Source organism: Aethalodelphis obliquidens, unplaced genomic scaffold, assembly GCF_003676395.1.
Source record: "Aethalodelphis obliquidens isolate GAN/ISIS:26980383/991018 unplaced genomic scaffold, ASM367639v1 scaffold12, whole genome shotgun sequence".
NCBI lineage: Eukaryota > Metazoa > Chordata > Mammalia > Artiodactyla > Delphinidae > Aethalodelphis > Aethalodelphis obliquidens.
This window is the reverse complement of record NW_020837956.1, coordinates 18,399,869-18,424,721: the sequence shown is the minus strand read 5'-3', so window position 1 is coordinate 18,424,721 and position 24,853 is coordinate 18,399,869. Positions and strand designations below refer to the sequence as shown.

At 37.0% G+C, this 24,853-nt stretch overlaps 1 protein-coding gene across 7 annotated transcripts in view; it reads left to right on the top strand.

Annotated features, from left to right (window-relative positions):
- The window catches only part of SPAST (spastin), a 62,482-nt gene that overhangs the window by 3,478 nt on the left and 34,151 nt on the right, over window positions 1–24,853 (top strand). For 5 of the 7 annotated variants that reach the window (XR_003434102.1, XR_003434101.1, XM_027113442.1 and 2 more), the window contains exons 2-4: window positions 13,502–13,588; window positions 15,583–15,666; window positions 22,208–22,303. Coding sequence is in view for 5 of the 7 variants with exons in the window: in XM_027113442.1 (XP_026969243.1) it covers window positions 13,502–13,588; window positions 15,583–15,666; window positions 22,208–22,303 (267 nt within the window). In the remaining 2 variants the exon portion in view is untranslated. Of the gene's footprint in view, window positions 1–9,747; window positions 9,764–13,501; window positions 13,589–15,582; window positions 15,667–22,207; window positions 22,304–24,853 lie in introns of those variants that run through there. The other 2 variants (XM_027113446.1, XM_027113443.1) reach the window with 2 other exon arrangements.

The window sequence follows — 24,853 nt, the reverse complement described above, 5'->3', positions numbered from 1 at the left end:
GGATCCTGGACTCTTAGATTTAAAGAGAAATCAGTTCCATGTGAGGGGTAAGTAATGGAAGTGGAATTCAGACCTTGGGTTTCATGCTGGTGACTTATCTTTGGGTATCACATATATACCTCTATCTATTATATTTAATTCCTCTTAAAATATTTACTGTAAATATTTTCAGCAATCTCTGTACCACGTATTTCACTCTCAGCTGATAATGTTTCTATTCAAAGGTTTTGCTTTATTTATACAGTTAGTTTATAAAGTGGACAGCAGAACAGGCAATGATAACTCTAGTTTGAATTCTACAACTGATGCATTATATGAGAAAATAAATTAGATCAAACCGAAACAAATTAGTTATATTAATTTTCCTTTGACAGTGAAGTAAAACTGAGTTTACGTTGTCGTGGTTCTCTTCTATCTCAAATTTTTCCTTTAGCATATTGAAAATTTTTTTACTTTACCTTTAATTCAGTGGTTGCCGGAGTTCACATTTGAAGTCTATTTGCCTCTCAGCCATCCTTGACAATACAGAACTTAATTTCAGAAGAATTTTATTCTCCCTCTTTCCTACTGCATCAAAATACATACGAACAAATTGAAATGAATTGGATAGTGTTCAAAGGTTTCCTAACTCTGTAGTTAGCCCTAAACCATTAAGGGGCTAGTAATGTCATGCAGTCCCTTTCTGTTAAAAACTTGACCTAGCTTCTAAATATACTGAAAGCCACTTTATTTCATCAGGTGAAGTGGGCTATTTCAGCCTGTAGTGATATTAGTTAATTGACACATTTGGTGCCTTCAAATAATAAAGGCCAAATTAAATCTTATTTTAACAAGGTAATACATAAATGTGGTTTATAAGGTGGCTGTTTATTTTGAATTTTATTCTTTTTTATGGCATACTCAACTTTGACACTGAATTTTCATAAAGGCCTAAATTTATCTGAAACCAAGCAATTTTTTAAAAAAATAAATTTATTTTTTCTCTGCGTGTGGGCTTTCTCTAGTTGCGGTAAGCGGGGGCTACTCTTTGTTGCGGTGTGCGGGCTTCTCATTGCGGTGCCTTCTCTTGTTGCAGAGCACGGGCTCCAGGTGCGCGGTTTTCAGTAGTTGTGGCACATGGGCTCAGTAATTGTGCCTTGCGGGCTCTAGAGTGCAGGCTCAGTAGTTGTGGCGCACGGGCTTAGTTGCTCCACGCCATGTGGGATCTTCCCGGACCAGGGCTCGAACCCATGTCGCCTGTATTGGCAGGCGGATTCTTAACCACTGCGCCACCAGGGAAGCCCCTGTTTGTTTTATATGAAGCAGGTTCTCTGTCTTTTAATTCCAAGGGCCCCTTGGAATACTTGGGGGAGGAGAGAAGGTTGTAATAGTGGTTCTTTGGATTAACCAGAACATGACCTAACATGCTTTGGGTGGCTCCTGCTGAGAGACAAGCCTGGGGTCTCCTGAGTAATACAGTGGTGCAGGTTCTTCAGGTGTGGCTCAGTTACCTCAAGTGTGTAGGACTTGACAGACAGTAAGGGCCCAATGTATTGTATGAAAGAGAGAGAGCCAGTTTCTTAGGATAAGATAGGGCTGCAGCATCTGGCATCAAAGATAGAAGTTATCTAAATAAAATCCTTTTTTATTTATTCCTAGTCAGTTTATATTTAAAATGGAAGGTTTTTAAAAAAATTAATTACCATGTACTATAATTTCATATAATCCAATGTAGTACTTTATTTAAAACACACAAAATACTTGCTTATCCACATCTATTTTCAGAAGGTGAAGCTAGAGATTAGAAATCAGAAGTATCAGATTTGGTATACTTTCTTTTATTCCTAAAAACTATTAGATACCATTTTGAAAGGATTGATTTCAGACAATTTTCTTGTGCCTAATTTCTGCTTTAAATGATTAGAACAAGGAAAGAATTATTCTGATGGATGGACATTCTGATAATATGATACTTTTCCCAGAGAATAACATTATTTTTTATTAAATAAACAATAAACACTTTATATTTCTCTTCAAGAATATTTAGTGGCATTTGCACTAAAGAGACAAAAAGGCAGCCACTTTTACAAACTTCATTCCTTGTTCTGTTTTTAGCTGATTTTTATTGCAGTTTATATTCTTCCTAGTACAGAATACAGTTGAACTGTATAAAACTCACCTGGTAACTAGATTCCTAAGATTATTGTTAGTCATCCTGATGACAATTAAGGGATAGTCAGTAAACGGATATTAAATTATTGAAGAAGGATCTTCCCTAACCCTTCCTGCCTCTTTTTCACTATCTTATTCTCTGTGCTCTACCCAATAGTAGTTGGATTTTTCAATTATGGCAAAGTGTAGATTCTCTACTTTTCTACTCGTTTTCCACTCTCTTGACCTGTATAAGATCAGTGAAGGTATTAATCAGTGACCTAGGCTTTTTTTCTCTTGCTTTGTGAATTATTAACAAATGCTCATGCTAGACATCCTATAGAATAAAACATCTTTGAGCACACTCACATCTCAGTGGTTCATTCTGGTAGTGAGGAAAGAAAAATGTCAAAATCCACAATTTTCTTGGAACTAGTAAGTGTTTTACAGCTATATAGGTATAGCATAGACGTTATACTTATTCACATATCTTTCTGTTCTTTTGCAGATATTTTATGTTGCAGTAGAGAGGGAGAGAATTAGTTTGTTGTTCTTAAGTGGATTTTGTCAGTTCCTTTCAGTGAGCTTTCATTAGAACACCCATCTATGGCTGAACAAGTGGGATTTATTACTTATTGTAACCAAGAGAACACACACCATGGGGAACCATGGTGTATCTCAGGAAAAGGCTAAAAAGAACTTATAGAATTTGGGCTTGTATTAGGTGATTTTAAGGCGGATTGAAGGAAGCAGGGTTTTGCTCTGGATTGGATGTTTTCAGGAATTGGGGATAATTCTGTGATTAAGTATCTTAAATCTAACCCACAAAGAGAGAAGACTAGAGTGAGGATGAAGCTGCAATTGGTTAAGAAGTAGTCATTAGCCCGAAGAGGGGGATGTTTGGTGTTTCATGGCTTGGCCAATGTTCACATTTTGTCTGTGTTTAGACATGATTGTAGAGTGGTCTCATTTTTGTCTTCATCCATCATGATCACAGAGTGACCTTGTCTGATGTTGTTGTTCTGTGGAATTGTTTATACTCGGTAGAACACCAAGGCTTAGTTGTAATGTCAGGTCATTTCCTTGTTACACCAAGGCTTAGTTGACGATACCAGCTCCTCGATGTCAGGGGCTGCTTTTCTTTATCTCAGGTTTGAGAGTCTAATTTTATCGTTTTTAAATTGCAGTGCCTCTTATCCAAATTGACATTTGAATTCTGGCTCCACTGGATCTTGGACAAGTTACTTATTATTAGACTGAGATAATGTTTGTAAAATACTTAGTGTCTGCACATAGTAGGTCCTCAGAAAATGGGAACTATTGTTATTTATTTATTTATTTTACAAACTTTTAAAAAATTTTATTTATTTAATTTACTTATTTTTGGCTGTGCTGTGTCTTCGTTGCTGTGCACGGGCTTTCTCTAGTTGTGGCGAGTGGGGCTACTCTTCGTTGGGGGCTACTCTTTGTTGCGGTGCATGGGCTTCTCATTGCGGTGGCTTCTTGTTGTGGAGCACGGGCTCTAGACGCATGGGCTTCAGTAGTTGTGGCACAAGAGCTGAGTGGTTGTGGCTCACAGGCTCTAGAGCACAGGCTCAGTAGTTGTGCACGGGCTTAGTTGCTCCGCAGCATGTGGGATCTTCCTGGACCAGGGCTCGAACCCATGTCCCCTGCATTGGCAGGCGGATGCTTTTTTTTTTTAAGATGTTGGGGGTAGGAGTTTATTAATTAATTTATTTATTTTTGCTGTGTTGGGTCTTCATTTCTGTGCCAGGGCTTTTTCTAGTTGTGGCAAGCGGGGACCACTCTTCTTCGCAGTGCGTGGGCCTCTCACTATGGTGGGCTCTCTTGTTGCAGAGCACAGGCTCCAGACGCGCAGGCTCAGTAGTTGTGGCTCACGGGCCCAGTTGCTCTGTGGCACGTGGGATCCTCCCAGACCAGGGCTCGAACCCGTGTGCCCTGCATTAGCAGGCAGATTCTCAACCACTGCATCACCAGGGAAGCCCTGGCAGGCGGATTCTTAACCACTGTGCCACCAGGGAAGTCCCAAACTATTGTTATTAATTTTACAGTTCTTTTAAGGTTAACAGCCTCTAGAGGTTATGTTAGAACATTGTTAAACCTTGATACCTAGTTTTTACTACTCTTTTTATGAAACAGCAGCAGTCTAAATGAGATTTGAGGAAGAAGGCGTATTATCTGAAGAGTGATATAAAAATATTTTTGCTAATTGTGACCCTTTGTTCAGAAAAAACAGATGGAAGTCTCCCCTTAGCGTCGCTTAGTATCCTAGCTTTTTATTACAAAAGAGATGAAATGATTTTTTATTCTCATGTATGTACTCGTGTATGAATGCAAGCTCTTTTTTTTTTTTTTTTGCGGTACACGGGCCTCTCACTGTTGTGGCCTCTCCCGTTGCGGAGTGCAGGCTCAGTGGCCGTGGCTCACTGGCCCAGCTGCTCCCGCGGCATGTGGGATCCTCCCGAACCAGGGCACAAACCCGTGTCCCCTGCATCAGCAGGCGGACTCTCAACCACTGCGCCACCAGGGAAGCCCTGAATGCAAGCTCTTGATAGAGAATTGGAAAATACCAAAAATGCACAGAAGAAAATTAAAATTACCTACCATCCATAGTAAATTAAAAAAGACTTAAAGAAGACAAATTGATTGAAATTCTTAAGGTTTAAAGAAAATGTCCAAAACTGTAATGATTCCTTTACATGGGATTCAAAACCTTTCCAATTAAATGGGAAAAAATAAATCTTAACTTCAGAAATAAACCTTGATGGTTGAACATGAAAGCAAATATGGCCTTTTTTTGCTGAATTAAAACAGAGTAGAAAGGATCCTTTCTGTGATAGTGAACTATGAGAGAATTAATCAGGGGGCTGTTAGTCTGATGCTTCATGGTCTCTGTGGTTTATTGTGGATTAGCACACATTAAAATGTACTGTAAGATTTTTAAAGATACCCGTTATTCCGCTAATGTGACACTTGCAAGTTGCTAGCAAAAAATTGTGTAGGAAAATGGATGTACTTACTCTCTGGAATTGTTTGTAGAATGATGCTTAAGAAGGACTAAATAGATAAGTTAAAAGCAGTGGGCTTTATGAGCTAAAATACAACAGTGCATACAGTTCCGGAGTAGAAGGATTTATATTTATTAACAAATTTACTAAGTATGATAAAGGTAATTTTTTACATATCTCTTTATTAAAGTATTATCCCATGCCCTATTTCATTTGATCTTTGCTACAACTCATGAGGTAAAAGAAATGTCATCTTGTTTTTAGGTAAGGAGACTAAAACTCAGAGAAATTGCCAGACTTTGTCAAAGTCATACAGCTATTAAATGATGGAGAAAGACTTAAATCTCTGTCTTCTAACTCACATACTTGCAAACTGACATCCTACCTCGCTACCCAAACTACTCACGTTTTGACCCTTCTTGTGGCAATCTGGGTACCACTAACATGTGAGTGAAAAGATTCAGTTGATGATTCACAAATTAGTCTGCTATTCTTTTTTTTTTTAAACAGAATGTAGATTTACTTTTTTAAAAATTAATTAATTAATTTGGCTGTGTTGGGTCTTAGCTGCAGCACACGGGGTCTTCATTGTGAGATCTTTTGTTTCACGCATGGGCTCTTTGTTGTGGCGTGCAGGCTTCTCTGGTTGTGGTGCGTGGGCTCAGTAGTTGCGCATGTGGGCTTAGTTGCCATGCGGCATGTGGGATTTTAGTTCCCTGACCAGCGATTGAACCTGTGTCCCCTGCACTGGAAGGCGGATTCTTAACCACTGGACCACCAGGGAAGTCCCTCCACTATTATTATCTTCATTTAAAGATGGATAACATCAGTATTTTTGTTGCTTGTACAGTAACACAACTCTAAAATAATGCACAAATATAGAAAGTGAAAATCTTCTGTAATCTTATCCTTAGGGAGATGATTACTGATAAGTTTCCTGATTTTGTCTAGTTACATAAACGTAAATATTCATTAGAGGAAAAGAACCATGTTACATAGAAACTGATCTGTAACCTTTTTCACTTAATGTATGGGGACTCACTTTCCGTTTCAATATATTTAATCTTCCTCCTCTATTTTTTTCAGTTTTTAAGTACACTTTTATTAAAGCATACATAAAGTGCACAGTTAGTGTGTTGCTTAATGAATTATTAAACTGAGCACAGCAGTTTGAAACCCCACCAGGTCAAGAAATAGAATATTACTCCAGAAGCCTGCCTTTCTCATCCTCCCTTCTGCTCACTACCTTTCCCCACCCTTCACAAAGGTATCTTCAATTCCTAACTTCTTACACCATAAATCACCTTTGCCTGATCTTGAGCTTTATCAGTGAAATCATACAGTATGTGTTCTCTTTATGTATGGCTCCTTTTGCTCAACATTATGCTTGTCAGATTAATCCTTGAGGTTACTTGTGGCAGTAATTGTTCATTTTCATTGCTGTATACCAGGGAGCAGCAAACTGCCTATAATGGGTCATTTAGTAATTTTTTTTTATTGTAGTAAAAGATAGATAACAAAATTTGCCATTTTAGTCAATTAAAGTCTGCAAATCATTGGCATTAAATACATTCACAGTACTGTGTAACCATCACCACTATCCATTTCTAGAGCTTTTCATCATCCCAAACAGCAACTCTGCATCCATTAAACAATAACTCCCCATTTCCTCTTCTCCATACTCCCTTCCTCCCAGTCCCTGATTAACCTCTGTTCTGCTTTCTGTCTCTATGAATTTGCATATTCTGGGTACCTCATATAAGTGGAATCATACAATGTCTGTCCTTTTGTGTCTGACATTTCACTTAGCATTTCAATGTTTATCAGCCTTGTAGCATATAACAGATTTCATCCCTTTTTGAGGCTGAATAATATTCCATTGTATGTATATACCACATTTTGTTTATCCCTTCATCTGTTGATGGATATTTGGGTTGTTTCCATCTGTTGTTAATAATGCTACTATAAACATTGGTGTACAAGTCTCTGAGTTCCTTTTCAATACTTTTGAGTATCCACCTAGGAATAGAATTGCTGGATCATAAGGTAATTATTATGTTTAATTTTTTGAGTGACTGCCAAACTGCTTTCCACAGCAGCTTTGCATTTTTTAAGCATATTTTTAAAAATTAATTAATTATTTTCTTTAATCTTTGGCTGCGTTGGGTCTTCATTACCGCAAGTGTGCTTTCTCTACCTGCGGTGAGCGGGGGCTACTCTTTGTTGCGGTATGCGGGCTTCTCATTGAGGTGGCTTCTTTTGTTCCGGAGCACGGGCTCTAGGCACATGGGCTTCAGTAGTTGTGGCTCACAGGCTCTAGAGCGCAGGCTCAGTGTTTGTGGCTCAAGGGCTTAGTTGCTCTGCGGCATGTGGGATCTTCCCGGACCGGGGCTCAAACCCGTGTCACCTGCATTGACAGGTGGATTCTTAACCACTGCACCACCAGGGAAGTCCCCAGCTTTGCATTTTTACATTCCCAGCACCAGTGCACAAGGGTTTCTAATTTCTTCATGTTTGTTAGTTTCAAGATTTGCTTGTTTTATTTTTATTTATATTTATTTATTTTTACTTTATTTTTTCGTCTTTTGGCCACACCACGCGGCATGTGGGATCCTAGTTCCCCAACCAGGGATCGAACCCGAGGCCCCTGCATTGGAAGTGTGGAGTCTTAACCACTGGACCGCCAGGGAAGTCTCTGTCTTTTTAAATAATGGCCATATGTGAAGTGGTATTGCATCATGGTTTTGATTTGCATTTCACTAATGACTTATGATATCAAGCATCTTTTCATGTGCTTATTGGCCATTTGCATATCTTCTTTGGAAAAATGTCTATTCAAGTCCTTTGCCCATTTTTGCATTCTCTTGGTTTTTTGTTGAACCATTTAATAAATATTTCTCTCTTTTTTTGGAATTTTGAATTTTATTTTATTTATTTGTTTATGCAGCAGGTTCTTATTAGTTATCTATTTTATACATATTAGTGTATATATTTAATAATTATTTCAAGTGCTCTTTCAAAACTATTCAACACTCTCATATAGGGGGTGTGATCCAGTAAAGCTTTATATACAAAAACAGGCAGCTGACTCTATTTGGCTCTTGGGCTGTTGTTGGTCCTAGATTATATAGTTCACTTGTAGTTCACATTATTGGCTATTAATTTTAACTACCACTACAACCATTGTAAGTTTCTGCCATCCCAATCTTCTCTTGATTTGATGTAGTCTGTTGGTTGAGTTTGAATGTTGTTGGGGCCCATATAGGAAAGAGGGAAATGTGTAAGGGAAACTAAGAACTGTTCAAGTATCATGAAGGCCTTTTGTGTGCTGGACGCCATTGTAAGGTTTGATTTTTCTGCCATAATTTAGTCAAAAGGGGGAATTCCCTGACGGTCCAGTGTCAGGACTTGGCGCTCTCACTGCCAGGGCCTGGGTTCAATCCCTGGTCGGGGAACTAAGATCCCACAAGCTGCATGGCATGGCCAAAAGTTAAAAAAAAATTTAGTCAGAAGGATGATCACATAGGAGCTTATGGGCTTGTAGTTTCCCCTAATTTAGGGGACTGAAGTGATTTGAGTGTGGGTGTCAGCCCTTGTACAGGCTGGCCTAGTTCATAACTCTTCAGTGATGCAGGGTCCCAACCAAAATCTTGGAATCATTGCCGCTTATTCTCCTTGGCATGCCCTGGAATTCATTTTTTGTCAGCTTAGTCCCATGAGTCTGCTGAAAGCTCTGCTTAGTTTCTTGGTCACATTTGCATTCAGAATTGACAATTGTTTCAAGCAAAAAAGTGCCCCAAGTCATAGGTTCACCTCTGTTGGCTCTTCTCTTTTCCATATTTTGGTAATTTTTTAAAACAGCCATCCTAATGGGTGTGAAATGTCCCCTCCTTCCAAATTTTAGTAATTTTCATACTGTTTTGAAAATTCTCTGATCCCTTCAAACAGATGTTTTAAAAATATTTTTCTAGTTTTTCTCTTCTAATCTTACTCTTGTAATCAAAATTTTAGTTCTGGTATTATAATTCAAGTCACAACAAATGTTCTTATACATAAATGTTGGAGTATTGTACTCTTAAAACATCAGATTTATTGAGGTATAATTTACATAAAGTTTACCCTATTTAGGGATCTATAGTTCAGTGAGTTATGACAAAGAGCTGTGTAAACCATCACCACACTCAATATATTGAATGTTTTATCACCCCAAAATCTCCCTTGTGCCTCTTTGTAGTCCGTCCCTTTGCCTCCCCCTTAGCCTCTGGCAATCACTAATCTGATTCGTCCCTCTAGTTTTGTCTTCACTGAATGTCATGTAAATGGCATTATATAGTGTGTAGCCTCTTGTGTCTGGCTTTTTTCACTTAGCATGTTTTTGAGATTCATCTATGTTCCTACATGTATCAGTATTTTGTTCTTTTTATTGCTGAGTAGTAGTCTATGTATGGTTGTATCACAATTTGTTAATATGTTCACTAAATGATGGACATCTGGGTTGTTTCCAGTTTTTAGCTCTTATGAATAAAGCTGGTAAACATTCATGTACAGGTCTTTGATGTTTTTATTTCTTAGGGTAAATACATAGAAGAAGGGCTGGTCATGTGGTAAGTATATGTTAATGTCATGAGGAACTACCGAAGTCTTCCAAAATGGCTGTATCATTTTGTAGTCACACCTGCAAATGTGACTTGTAACTTTTTTCCATTCAAAATTAAAATCTTGGAGTTTTAATTTTTAGTTCCCTAACAGCTAATGATGTTGAACATCTTTTCTTGTGTTTATTTGCCATGTATGTCTCTTCTTTGGTAAAGTGTATGTTTTGATCTTTTGCACACTATTTTTAAATGACTTTTTAAAATATCATTGTAAGAGTTCTCTATATATTCTGCTTACAAGACGTTTATTAGACATATCGTTTTGCAAATATTCTCTCCCAGTCAATCTGTGGCCTGTCTTTACATTGTCGGATCCATCTTTTGAAGAGCAGGATCTTTTAATTTTTATGAAGTCTGGCTTATCAGTTTTTTCCTCTTTTTAAAAAATTTATTTATTTATTTATTTTTGGCTGTGTTGGGTCTTTGTTGCTGCGTGCAGGCTTCCTCTAGTTGCGGTGAGCGGGGGCTACTCTTTGATGTGGTGCATGGGCTTCTCATTGCGGTGCCTTCTCTTGTTGTGGAGCACGGGTTCTAGGCGGGTGGACATCAGTAGTTGTGGCTCACGGGCTCAGTAGTTGTGGCTCACAGGCTCTGGAGTGCAGGCTCCGTAGTTGTGGTGCACAGGCTTAGTTGCTCCGTGGCATGTGGGATCTTCCCAGACCAGGGCTCGAACCCCTGTCCCCTGCATTAGCAGGTGGATTCTTAATCACTGTGCCACCAGGGAAGTCCCACTTTTTTCCTCTTAAGGTTTGTGATTTTTATGTTCGAAGGAGTGTCTGCCTAAGCCAAGACCACAAAGAATTTTGTCTATGTTTTCTTCTGTAAATTTTATATTTTTAGGTTTTACATTTAGGTCTGTGATCCATTTCAAGTTAATTTTTGTATGTCACGTGAAGTTTTTTTGTGTATGGGTGTCCGTTATTCCAGTGTCATTTTTTGAAAAAGCTGTTCTTTCTCCATTGAATTACCTTGTCATCTTTGTCAAAGTCAAATCAATGATATGTGTGGGGTCTATTTCTGGACTTCTGTTCCATTGATTTTTTTTTTTTTTTTTTTTTTTTTTGTGGTATGCGGGCCTCTCACTGCTGTGGCCCCTCCTGCTGTGGAGCACAGGCCCCGGACGCGCAGGACCAGCAGCCACGGCCCACAGGCCCAGCCGCTCCGCGGCATGTGGGATCTTCCCAGACTGGGGCATGAACCCGTGTCCCCTGCATCGGCAGGAGGACTCCCAACCACTGCACCACCAGGGAAGCCCTGGTATTTTTTTTAAATTTTCTTTCTTTTTTGTTTTTGGCTATGTCGGGTCTAGTTGTGGCATGCAGGATCTTCGTTGAGGCATGTGGGATCTTTCATTGTGGCGCTAAGACTTCTTTCTAGTTGTGGCGTGTGGGTTTTTTTCTCTCTCTAGTTGTGGCACGTGGACTCCAGGGCGCGTGGGCTCTGTAGTTTGTGGCACGCGGGCTCTCTTGTTGAGGTGCGTGAGCTCAGTAGTTGTGGTGTGCAGGCTTAGTTGCCCTGCAGCATGTGGGATCTTAGTTCCCTAACCAGGGATCAAACCCACATCTCCTGCATTGGACGGCAGATTCTTTACCACTGGACCACCAGGAAAGTCCCTCTGTTCCATCGATTTATATGTCTATCCTTTCTCTGGTGGTCTTGTGCTTTTAGGTAAGAAATATCTGTGCATTTTCTACTGTCACACTGACTTAACGAGATTCAAATAATGCAGTAAATCAACTTCCTGTTACCAACCGAATGTTAGGTAGTAGAGTAATTATTGAGCATGTGATTTTATTTGTAATCAGTCATTTCACTTGCCTCCCTGTAATGTGGTAAAACGCCTTAAAAGATTTTGTTCAGATGTTGCCAGTGAGAACTGTCATACACTGCTGCTAGGAGTATAAATTGGCACAAGCACTCTCAAAAAGCATTTTGTTGATTTCTGGAGAATATGTGATGAACTATGACTCATCAATTCTACTTCTTAAGCATATACTCAAAAGAAACTGGCACATGTACATAGGGGGACAGGTACAAGAATGTTTATTGCAACTATTTGAAATATTGAAAAACTGGAAACAACCTATATATCTTTTAATAGGAGATAGTTGAATAAATTGTAGGATGGTATAGGATACTATACAGAGTCGAAATGAATGAACTAATCTCTGTATAGCAACATAGATCTAAAAAGCAATGTAAATTTTTAAAATAAAATGATATCAATAAAGTAGGAACAATAGAAAAATATATACACGTAAGGTAGACACTCAATTCACGATAGTGGTTTCTGGGAAGGAAAGGAGCATGAGAATGGGAAGAGGCACAAAAAAGGAACTTCTGTTGTATCTGTTAAGTTGCAGTTCATTTTTAAAATTTTTAAGTAAATACGATATTGTTATCAATATTCCCACCACACAGAATGCAAATGCTATTTTACTGTTTTCTGTAATTTACCCCTTTTTTAAAATTAAAAAACCAAAAACACATGTAAACAGATATTTTCTTCATAAAAAACTAGAAGGTAAGCATCCAAATAGTTTGAATTGACTTACAACAGATTCTTAATAATTTCTTCATGTGTCATTATCAAGTACTTATTGAGCACTTACTCTGGATCAGACACTGTGTAAAATACTAATGGCATTTTATATGGGTAATAAGTAAGAAATTACCCTGTCCAAGGGGCTAAATCTAGTTAGTGATTTATTTTGGGGGTGGAGGAAGGTAGGTAGGAGGTACACACTCATAAGGGGACAGTATTTCTTAGTTGTTGTGTGGTGTTTATAATAAGACTTCATCTATTCTGTGTTATCAAGAGAGTCATGATATTTTATTGATTTTGAAATTTCAAATTAAAGAATGGCATGGGGATTTTTGTTTGATTAAATAGGGACATGAGTAGGGAAAAATGAAAAACAGTTCTTATGCATGATTTCCACCTTTGCTTTACTGTATCTCTATATTAGCCACTTATGAGGCTTTGCAGAGTCTAAGGACTAAGAAACTAATTTTTAAAAACAATGAAATTTGCATATAATTGTTAACACTTTAAAGAAGTATCCTACACATATTTTGATTATGCTGAATTTTTAGGTCCTTTTGAAGATTAATTTTGGATCAAGGATAAATGTTGTCATGTTTCAAAGAAAATAGAAATGTGTTACTTAATGGCCACACTTGTAATCTCATATACCAGTTCTCATGGTGCAATCATTTATGAAATAAAAGCTAACTCTGAAAGGAGCACCCGTGAACATATTACATCATATTTGACTACAGTTAGATTAAACAATGCTTTTTTCCTCATTATTATTGAAATCGTATTTATTTTTCCTAATAGTATATATTTTAAAAACCATTTATTTAAAATAAAACCTTGAATATTTATTTCTCTAATACAACATTTCAGTAGTTATAAGCATCAATACCATGAGATGATAAACAAATAAAGAATCACAGCTCTAAAATTTTGAGAAACGTTGACGTCTATATCTCCCTCTTGCAGAGCCACATATACATTAAGATGCTAAAGTCCTAAGAAGTCACAGAGTAACAGTTTTCAGACTTGTTTGATCACAACTCTTTTTTTCATGTATCTCCTAATAAGAGCATGCTTTGGAAAATGTTTAGTGTATTCTTAGGGTATACTTGTGATTTATACAAATAATTATTTCTATTTTAAAGTAGGACAAAAGGAGCAAGCTGTGGAATGGTATAAGAAAGGTATTGAAGAACTAGAAAAAGGAATAGCTGTCGTAGTTACAGGACAAGGTAAGGTTATATTTACGTTTGTTTAGTAGCATCCGAAATTGTGTTCACATGATTGTCCTGATTTCAGATCCGTTTATCTTAATAAAGGTATTTAACAGATTTTTTAATGTTCTTGTTAAAGTTAATGCTTTATTACCTATGCTAAAAATGAAGTTGTAACCAGATATGTTCAAACTTGATTATTGTATTACTTGTGTCCTCCTTGGAACTGCTATTCATATGTTAACCCTATTTTTAAACCTGTTTTTGAAACCTCATCCTTTCCTCATTGTCGAGGCAGGCAAGGAGTGGTTATTTCACAGACTCCCTTTTACACTGTGGGTAATGCTTGACTGCATGTTAAAATATGAGCTGTAATGTCTGACTTTGATTCACACATGGCTTTTTAAAACCAAAAAATTATTTCTCATCTTTACTTTCCTGTCACATCAAATTAAAAATTAGTCTAAGGACTTCCCTGGTGGCACAGTGGTTAAGAATCCACCTGCCAATGCAGGGGACACAGGTTCAATCCCTGGTCCAGGAAGATCCCACATGCCATGGAGCAACTAAGCCTGTGTGCCACAACTAGTGAGCCTGCGCTCTAGAGCCCACATGCCACAACTACTGAGCCTGCGTGCCACAACTACTGAAGCCCATGCTCCGCAACAAGAGAAGCCATTGCAATGAGAAGCCAGCACACTACAACTAGAGAAAGCCTGCGTGCAGCAATGACGACCTAACGCAGCCAAAAAAAAAAAATCAGAGTCTTAACATTACCTTTAAATATGTAGACAACATTTCTTGCACACATACTATGTGCCCAAGCATCATTGTATGTGCTTCATACGTATTATCTCTTTTAATTTCACCACAACCCTACACTCTAAAGCTGCTACCGTTATCCTTATTTTTCGGATGAAAAACCTTAAGTGCAAAGAAATTAAGTAACTTGCGTGAGGTCTCATAGGCAGGAAGTGGTAGAGTCAGGATTTGAACCCAGGCAGTCTGACTTCAGAACCTGAATTCTTAAATACTATGCTGTGAATAGTGGTATGTGGATACCACTATTATATGAGTAAAGTACTTCAGCTTATCATAGCTAAAATAAATTCAGAAGCAAAAATTACAATGTGTGGGCTGAGAATCTTAGCCTTATGGATCAGTCCACCCAGTGGATATTTTATCTGGTTGGCTGATTCTATAACTTATATCAGCTAATCTCCAGTAACTATAATGTGTCCAATATTTACCTTTTTCTGTAATCTCTCCTTTTTATTTTGACTGTTTCTCTAGCTACTGGTCTCCTGTATAAAAGAGAGAAGAATAGAACAAGTAAATATGGAAGATTGGGTCTTGGAGACTTTTCATGAGTTTATGAGCATGACTTTATGAATTATGTACAAAATATATTCGCTGTTCTTTGCCAAATGCATAGAAGAAGAGTTAGAAGAAAATGAGTTGGTTATAAGAAAAATAGTATTTCATTGAATCAAAAATGCCTTCAACTGTACCAAGAGAAAAAACAATGTCAATTAAACGATGACACATCCTCTTCTTATCACATAGAATTTGAATTTTAACCTTATTGAATATGCTATCTTAATCTTATTTAGACATAGCTATAACAGAAGTATTAGTATCTATGACCAAATTTTTGTATGCAGAGGAAGTGACAGACTATGTTATGACTGCAGCCTGGCTGATAGCATTAGTAGGTTGGCACAGGTTTTAAAACACTTCCCAATTTCAAAGAGTTTTAAATGTAGGGGGAAAAATATATCTCAAAACCCGTAAAATTCATGAAATACCACAATAGGTCTGAAACCATCATAAGGAACTATAACTGATTTTTTTAAGATATTATTTGAAACTGATATTTTGTTAATTTCATAGTCTTTTTATAAAGACTATGACTCCCCATGAGATTAGTTGGTATGATAAAATTTATCTTGAAGCAGCATTAGTAGGTAAATGTAGATATTTTAATTCTTTTTTTCTGCTTTTTCTTTCAGGTGAACAGTGTGAAAGAGCTAGACGCCTTCAAGCTAAAATGATGACTAATTTGGTTATGGCCAAGGACCGTTTACAACTATTAGGTATCAATTAATGAATTGTATAACTGGAATGAGATGTATTTAAAATCTTAAAATTTAAGATTTAAAATCTTAAAAGTTTAATGAAACTTTAAATGCAGATGGAAATCAGTGAACTTGAAAATGTGTTCTAGGCTTTCTTTTAACTTCTGAAAATTTCTAACGTATACAAAACAGAAGAGTTTATTGAACTAATTATCCATCACTCAGCTTTGGTAATTATCAACTCATTGTCGGTCTTGATTTAAGACTGGCAAACTATAGCCTATGGACTAAACCCAGTTCACTGCCTGTTTTTGTAAGTTGGCACAAAGCTACTCTCATTCCTTTGTATATTATCTGGTTGCTTTCATGCTACAGTGAGAGAATTAAGTAGTTGATACAGAGATCATACAGCCTGCAAAGCCTTTTAATATATAGCTTTTAAAAATATTTTAATATTTACTACTGGCTCTTTACAGAAAAAGTTTGCCAACCACAGTTTATATCCCTGCTTACTTTCCCCAACTTCATATTACTATTTTGAAACAATTTCTCGATATCTTTTTGTTTCATTTATAAGTATTTCATATCTCTAAAAGATAAAGATGCTTTAAAAATAAAATTGCCAAAGTAAGGAGATTGTCGCTTCTAACGTTTCCCTTCTAACGTTTCCCTTCTTTCCGTCCCTCCCTAATTTCCTGTGTATCACTTATTTTTTACTTTGATTTGTAACTAGAACAAACCTTCAAAAAGAAAACTCATTTCATTATAAAACGAAGGTAATGATTCTTCCCTCTGGGGAAGCTGTGAGTATTAAATGGGATGATGGACATGACTGCCAAAAAAAAAAAATTGCCAAAATACCATTATCACACCTAAAAAATAACCAATAATTCTTTTAATACTAACATAAACATAAAAGTAATGGCCAAAAAAATGGTCAGTGTCCAAATTTATATATAATATATAAATAATGTGCAGTCAGTATCTCAAAATTTAATAACTCCTACTATTTTTTTAATAATTTAATTGTTTGAATCAGGATTTCAAGAAGATCCATACTATACATCTTTTAATATACAAGTCTGTTTTTTCTTTTTCTTGCAATTTATTTGCTGATGAACCAGATGTTTTCCACGTAGTGTTTCCTGCAGTCTGACTTTCGCTCCATGCATCTCTGTGTTATCTTTTAGTATGTTCTTCTGTCCTCCCTATAAATTGATAGTTGGATATAGAGCCTTAATTGGATTGAAAGTAGATTTTTATTTTTTAATGATAAGACTACTTGATAGGTGGTTTTGTGTTTATCCATCAGTATTTCTTGTGATGTTAGCAGCAGTTGATGACTTACGCCTAGTGACATTATAATTGTCATTCTTTCTGCATTCATCAGCTGTAAAAGGTGTATAAAGAGAAACTTCTCATCTTCTGTTTGATGGTATAGGTTTTAAAAATATATTCTTAAGGTAAATCTACTCCTCAAACAAGGTGGAACTAAAACCCACCCTTCTTGGGTGGTTCTGCCATAGCTTGATGTGATAGAAATAGTAGCAACTTGGTAAACAGGCAGACTTTATTTGTTGCTCTGTGCTTTTGATAAGTTATTTGGCATTTCTGAGTCTTCTTTATTTCATTTGTAATATGAGGCTAATAGATAATTATTATCTCACTGTATTTGTGACTATGAATTGTTGAAGGAACCTAACCCGTAGTAAGTACTCGAAAATGCTGGTTTTTGTTCATCTCCTTACCTGTGTGTAATCACCACCCCTGCTTTTGTGTACATATATACACATATGGTTCTTATTAATTCACTTATTCATTCATTCCTATATGGTCCATGGTATTTATAAACTTTGCCCCACATTTTTGAAAGAGAAACCCTTACTGTTTTCAGATAGCTAACAAGGCAGTGTTCTCCTGGCTTCTGTGGCTGACAGTTTGCTTTCTTACTTCCTAAGTGATGGTTATTACTGTGTCAAATAAAATTACATGTTACATCAAGGGTTGTTGTAGTAAAATAATTATCTAATTGTTCTAGTTGGTCCTTCCTATGTGTTTTAGCTATAACACCTTTTCAGTATATGTACAAAGTATCAATGTATGTGATGCAGATTAAGTTTGATTATGGAACATTTTGTAACATGTTTCAAATTGAATAATAGTTGGTTTTTATCTTTTATCAGTATTTGAAATTGTGATATGGTAAAACATTAGAAGCAACTCATCAATTCATAGTCTTGTCTTTAAATGCAACTTAGTAATTTCTTATTTGTGTTGTTAGAGGAGAGGACAAAAAGATATATAATATAACATGAAGCTAGGCTTTAATAGAATTAATATTTGGTTGTTGTTGTTGTCTGTTATCCTCAAAAGTGCTATATGTCCATTCAGGAAAGATGTTACTTTAAAAAAGAGACGGTGGAATAAAAGACATCATCAACATTTTCCTGTCTTCTGAGAACGCAGAATATCTGGGAGTTATATACCAAAGACAGTAAAAAAGAAGTGTGCACAAGTGCATAGTAGAGCATATTTGTGTATTATGTGCTGGTTAAAAAAATGGAGCTTTTCAGAGGTGGGATGCCTGATAGGTATCTAAGTAGTATGGAGAATGATAACTGGGAGTTCCCCATACAGACTGGTTTGAGAGGATGTAGCATCTCTGATAAAGATGGGAAGAGTTCATATGTATTACATATCTTCAATTTAGTGATAGTGAACCTTAGAGCAAAGCTTAAGTGTAAAACCTGCTGTAGATAAAAAGATAATTTTGGCGTTGGTGTCTGGTATACTTGGCAATTACCCTTTTTAAAAAAAATTTAGCTTCATTCAAGGTCCATTTATTAAGTCCTTACTCTGTACTAGGAACGGTGCCAAGGGATATAAACTGAATTTCTTTCTTTTCTTTTTTTTAATTTATTTTTGGCTGTGTTGGGTCTTTGTTGCTGTGCGCAGGCATTCTCTAGTTGCAGCAAGCAGGGGCTACTCTTTGTTGCGGCACGCGGGCTTCTCATTGCAGTGGCTTCTCTTGTTGCGGAGCATGAGCTCTAGGCGCATGGGCTTCAGTAGTTGTGGCATGTGGGCTCAGTAGTTGTGTCTCGCAGGCTCTAGAGCACAGGCCAGTAGTTGTGGCGCACAGACTTAGTTGCTCCGCGGCATGTGAGATCTTCCCGGACCAGGGTTTGAACCTGTGTCCCCTGCATTGGCAGGCGGATTCTTAACCTCTGTGCCACCAGGGAAGCCCTGAATTTATTTCTTAACTCGGGAAATATTTATTGGGTGGTTATCATGTTCTAGGCACTTAGGATATAGACAAGGATCCTTGTGTCATAGAGTTTATATTCCAGCAGGGAGAATACTGACAGTAGGCAATAAACATAAAGAATAAATAAGTTATTCCATGTGTTAGAAGGTGATAAATTTGTGGAGAAAAGAAAACATAAAACACAGTACAGGGGATTAGGAGTAGATGGGAGATGGTCTGGGTTTTTAGTTTTAAATAGGATAGTCAGGGTATATGCCTCTTGGAGAAGTTGACATGACCTGTAAGTTAGCCTTACAGGTATCTGGGAGAAGAGTGGTCTGGGGAGAAGTAAGAGCTGATGCAAAGCCTTAAGAAAACACATCTGGTATGTTTGAGAGGAGCAAAGAGGCCAGTGTGCCACAGCAAGGAGAGTATAGTAGAGATGAGGTCAGAGAACTAATGGTGGTGGGGTAGGCAGAGGGGGCGGCCATTACAACATGCAGGACCTTACAGGCCACTGAAGATTTGAGCTTTTGCCACCTGTGAAGTGGGGAGCAGTTACAAGGATTTTTTAGGAAAGGAGTAACATCATCTGACTTCAGTTTAAAAAGGATCCCTCTGGTTGTGATGTTGCAAGGGTATGTTATGTACCAAGGAGAGCAAGTAGGACAACTATTGTGGTAAGCTAGGAGAAAAATGATGGAGGCTTGGACCAGGATGATACCAGGAGTAACAAGTGGTTGGATTATGATTGTAGTTGAAACTTGAGCAAACAGATTTACTGATAGATTGGATAAAATGTTCCTGTGTTTAGGCTCTTGTTGACATAGTAGAGAAGGCAGACATAAATAGATAAATCATCATTACTGCAGGATGGAGATACACAGATATTTTGTAGAGATGGGAAAATAGGTGTCTGAGAAATTTTCCTGGAAGAAACCTAAAGTGGGGATTTAAAAAGATAAATAAAAGTTATTAATGGTTGGGTGGAAAGATATTCCATGAGGAACTAACAGCATGAACATAGACTCAGGGACAAGGAAAAGCATGGTGCTGGTAAAGACATGAATTTGGGATTGCTCAGGCATAAGAAGTGTAGGCAGATCATGGAGGGCCTTGTTGGTCATATAAAGGAGATTGAGTGCTAATCTGTGGGCAATGGGAAACTGCTAAAGGGTTGTAGGCACACAAGTTATGTGGTAAAATTTCCCTTATAAGTAGATCACTGAGATGATTGTGTGGGGATTGCACATGAGGGGATCAAGAAGCAAGGTGACTTGTTTTATTTTAAATCATTGGTTAATCTACACGATCTTTAGTCATTCTAAAAAGAAGGATTAGGGCTTCCCTGGTGGCGCAATGGTTGAGAGTCCGCCTGCCGATGCAGGGGACACGGGCTTGTGCCCTGGTCTGGGAGGATCCCACATGCCGCGGAGCAGCTGGGCCCGTGAGCCATGGCCACTGAGCCTGCACATCCGGAGCCTGTGCTCTGCAACGGGAGAGGCCACAACAGTGGGAGGCCCATGCAAAAAAAGAAAAAAAGAAAAAAAAAAAAAGCATTAAACTAAGCTTACTTTCTTCAAAAAAAGAGAATTGGAGCAGGTTCACATTAGCTGTGTGCTGCTATTGTGTGTGTGTTTTCATGCATATAAATCCAAACCCTGCACAAAAGTTCGATGACTTATTATTCTTAGTTATTATCAAAACTAAGGATTTAATTTCTGTTTATTTTTTACTATATAATGAATGTTTATGTGAACTTTTTGTTACATTTCATTGAAGAGTTTTAATTGATAAATCAGACATTTACAAATCAGTTCTTTCTAATTTATGTCTTTTACCAACACAAATGGTTTCTTTCTCAATATGGTGATTTGAAGAGTATTATCTTTGAGAAAAATCAGATGACCTACCTGTTAACTAACAACAGAAAAAGGGCTCCAAGGTATATTGTATCAGCCAGTTCTAGGATACAAAAGCTGTGCAGTACTTTGTGCTTTGTGTAAAAAGGGTAGCTGCTATTTAACCTGTCCCAAAGGCATGTGTGGTTGTACCATAAACCAAGCATGGCGCCTGCTTGTCTGACATTAGAAATGAAAGTTTAAAAGAGTTAGTATATATGTGCTACATTTTTGCATATATTCATCGACTTCTTAGTACCAGAGGAAAGAATCAGTAATGATAACTTGGAGTATTTCAACAAAATAAATACGGTCAAAATTGAGCCCTATTATGAATGACGCTCAGAGCAAGTACTTCATGTGTTATTTTATTTAACCCTTGAGACCCTCGGAAAACTGACGCTAAAGCAAGTTCGTACTAGTGAGTAAGTGGTAGAGTGTCAGGGTGTTCGTCAGCTAACAATATGGATTGACTTGACTGGGGAAAGAGTGTAGCAGTGATGTAGAGTGGCAAGGAAGCTCAAACCGATACACTCTTGGGCTTCAGGTGCTAGAGGTAGAGACCTAGATCTTGAGAGGATTTGTTGTTGTTATCTGAAGTGGGAGTAAGGTTGAAATAATCCTTTAAAATCTTTGATTAATTTAAAAATAGGCAATATATGCACATGCCACAAAATTTCAAAAGTTTAAGTTTGAAAAGCATCCATCCCATGCTATGCCCCAGCCACTCATTTCCCATCCCCAGAGGCAGCTGGTATTACCAGTTTCTCTGGGTCTTTTTTAGAGATAATTTTTATATATTACAAGTATACATGTGTGTATTTAAATAAATGGTAGGGTACTGTACGCACAGTTCTGCAGCATGCTTATTCCATTCTGCTTTATTACATTTATTTTCTGCCTGACATACATTAATGTAGCTGAATATGGCATTTCCTAGACACTCCTTACAGTTTCCTTCTGTGTCATTTCTCCTTTCCTAAATGTCCTTTTTTTTTTTTAATCTTTACAGATCCTAGCCAACCCACAGCCCACTTCCTCTGTAAAGCCTTTTTAATGTTCTCTTTGTATCTCTATCCTGCTCTCCCTACACAATGATTTGGACATATTAGATATTCAGGAAGTATTTGCTGGCGATGGTAGTGATATAGAATTGCCTCAGGTTACCAAACCTGAATAATGCATATTTTGAACATAGTCATTCACTTGTTCATTTCTGTTGCTATTTTAATGTCTGAGTTTTTACTAATTATGTTGTTAAAGGTAATTCTATGTAAATGCCAAACCCTTCATTATGTAATAACTTTGTAACACCTTGAATCGTTTTTCATTTTCACATATACATTTTATTTTTTATCATGTATTTTTTTCTTTTTGTTTATTTTTTTCTTTTTTACCCCCCTCTGTTGCATAGAGAAGCTGCAGCCAGTTTTGCAGTTTTCCAAGTCACAAACGGACGTCTATAATGACAGTACTAACTTGACATGCCGCAATGGACATCTCCAGTCAGGTGGGTTTAGGTTAACTAACATGTAAAATAACAAAGCTTGCATGCAAAGTAGAGTCTTACTTAACCTGATAATGTTGATTTGATTTTATAGTGGTAGATTTGATTGGTTTTTGTTTGCACAGGGCTGTGTGGAAAATACAGTAGCCCTATCATTCATGGTGTGTAAACATGTAATAAATAGGGCATAGCCATTCTCAACATGTTATATTTGCATATTTTACAACCTCCAATTTTTGAAATTATAAAATATGAAGGTTCATTTTCCTAAATTATTAAAATATTCTTTTGTTTCTATCTTACTTTGAGCTTTTGTGTTTTTTTCTATGGGTACCTGTACCAAATTTTTATGAAGTAGTGTTTATTGAGACAGAAATTTTAATTTTTCTTTGTTATATACCAATTTTCAATGCATATATATTTTCATTTATATAATACATGAATGTTTTATCATAGCACCTGTTAGAAAAAGTTTGAAGCTGAATTCACATAGTGAGGAGAAGCATTAGAATACTATTTTTCTTTTTCTTTTGTCCATGCCGCGTGGCATGCAGGGACCTTAGTTCCCCAACCAGGAGTCAAACCCTACCCCACTGCAGTGGAAGCATGGAGTCTTAACCACTGGACTGCCAGGGAAGTCCCCTAGAATACTATTATTTACTATGGGTTAAATTTGTTTTCCATAAACTTTGGTCATCACATCAACTCCTACAGAAAATTAAATGCTTTTTTGTTTTCTTTTGTTCTTTGACACCTTCTCTAGTTTTATCGGTAACTTTTTCAGAATTCGTTCTGTGTCCAGTACTTAAATTTTATTAAAGTAAATATTACTTTGTTCAAGTTGTAGTAGAAAACCCTTAGTATAGACTATAAAACAACTGCTTTCTTTACTCATATGTGATAAAAAAAAGTTTCAAGATTTATTTTTTTGTTTGTTTGCTTTTATCATTTTTATTGGAGTGTAGTTGATTTACAATGTTGTGTTAGTTTCAGGTGTACAGCAAAGTGAATCAGTTATACATATACATACATCCACTCTTTTTTTAGATTCTTTTCCCGTATAGGCCATTACAGAGTATCGAGTAGAGTTCCCTGTGCTATACCGTAGATTCTTATTAGTTATCTATTTCATATATGGTAGTGTATATATGTCAATGCCAATCTCCCAATTTATCCCCCCCCCGTTACCCCCGGTAACCATAAGTTTGTTTTCTACTTCTGTAAATCTATTTCTGTTTTGTAGATAAGTTCAGTTGTACCCATTTTTTAGATTCCACATATAAAAACGATATTATATGATATTTGCCCTTCTCTGTCTAACTTACTTTACTCAGTATGACAATCTCTAGGTCCGTCCATGTTGCTGCACTTGGCATTATTTTGTTCTTTCTTATGGCTGAGTAATATTCCATTGTATATATGTACCACATCTTTAAAAAATATATTTTATTATTTATTTATCTATTTGGCTGCGCCAGGTCTTAGTTGCTATACAACATTTTCTTTATCCATTCCTCTGTTGATGGACATTTAGGTTGCTTCCATGTCCTGGCTATTGTAAATAGTGCTGCAATGAACAAGATTTCAATAAAGAAGAAATAGTGTGAGTGGATTTCTCGGGATGGAAGAGACAGTTGGTCATCAACTCTTTCCCTTGTGGCTTCACCTCTCCCTTAAGGAGTTCTCAGTCTGGTTTGGTCTTCCACTACAGAGCCCCACCTTAGTAACTATATTCATTTTCCCATTCCCTGCTGTATCTGATTTAAAATAACCTTTTCAAGTATAGAGAAGTATTTTGTCTGTTTCTTTTAGCATGGCTGTGAAGGGCTGACATCTTCATAATGAACTGTTTGAAAAAACAAAGAAATGTAAGAATGCACCATGTGTAAATAGTGAAGTTTCCAAAATACAAATTTGAGATCCTAATAATCCTACCTGAGTAAATAGCAAAATTTTCTAGCCCTGAGAAGCTGGTATGCCTTTCCCTTGTTATCTTGATTTTTTTCTACTTAATTCCACATGTGAGATCCCATTGTATTTTTCTGCCATGTTGGGGGACAAAAGCAGCTTTCTCTTCTGGGACCCATTAAAAAAATCAAACTGTCTTATTTTAAATACCTAGTTATCAATTCTGTTCTTTCTTCTTGTTGGGGGGACATACTGACTTCACAGCTAATTTATGCAGCACTGGTGTTTGATTCCCGTTGAGCCTTAGTGAATCAGCTGGCTCATTCATGCCTAGTTCATTAGTGTCACCCACTTATGGAACATTCTATGATGTTTCACTTGGATGAGTTACTTCTTCTCTCTTAGGAAGCAGATATGCCAAAGTCTGCTTACTACTTTATGTGTTATCTACAATGTCCAATTTTCAAGTCAAAATTATTAGACGTGCAAAGAAATAGGAAAGTGTGACCCTTACTCAAGAAAGAAATCAGCCTGTAAAAACTGATTCTTGACTGGGCCCACATGTTGAATTTAGCAGATAAAGACTTCAAAGCAACCATTATAAATATGTTCAAAGAATTAAAAGAAAATATGGCATCTGTTAAC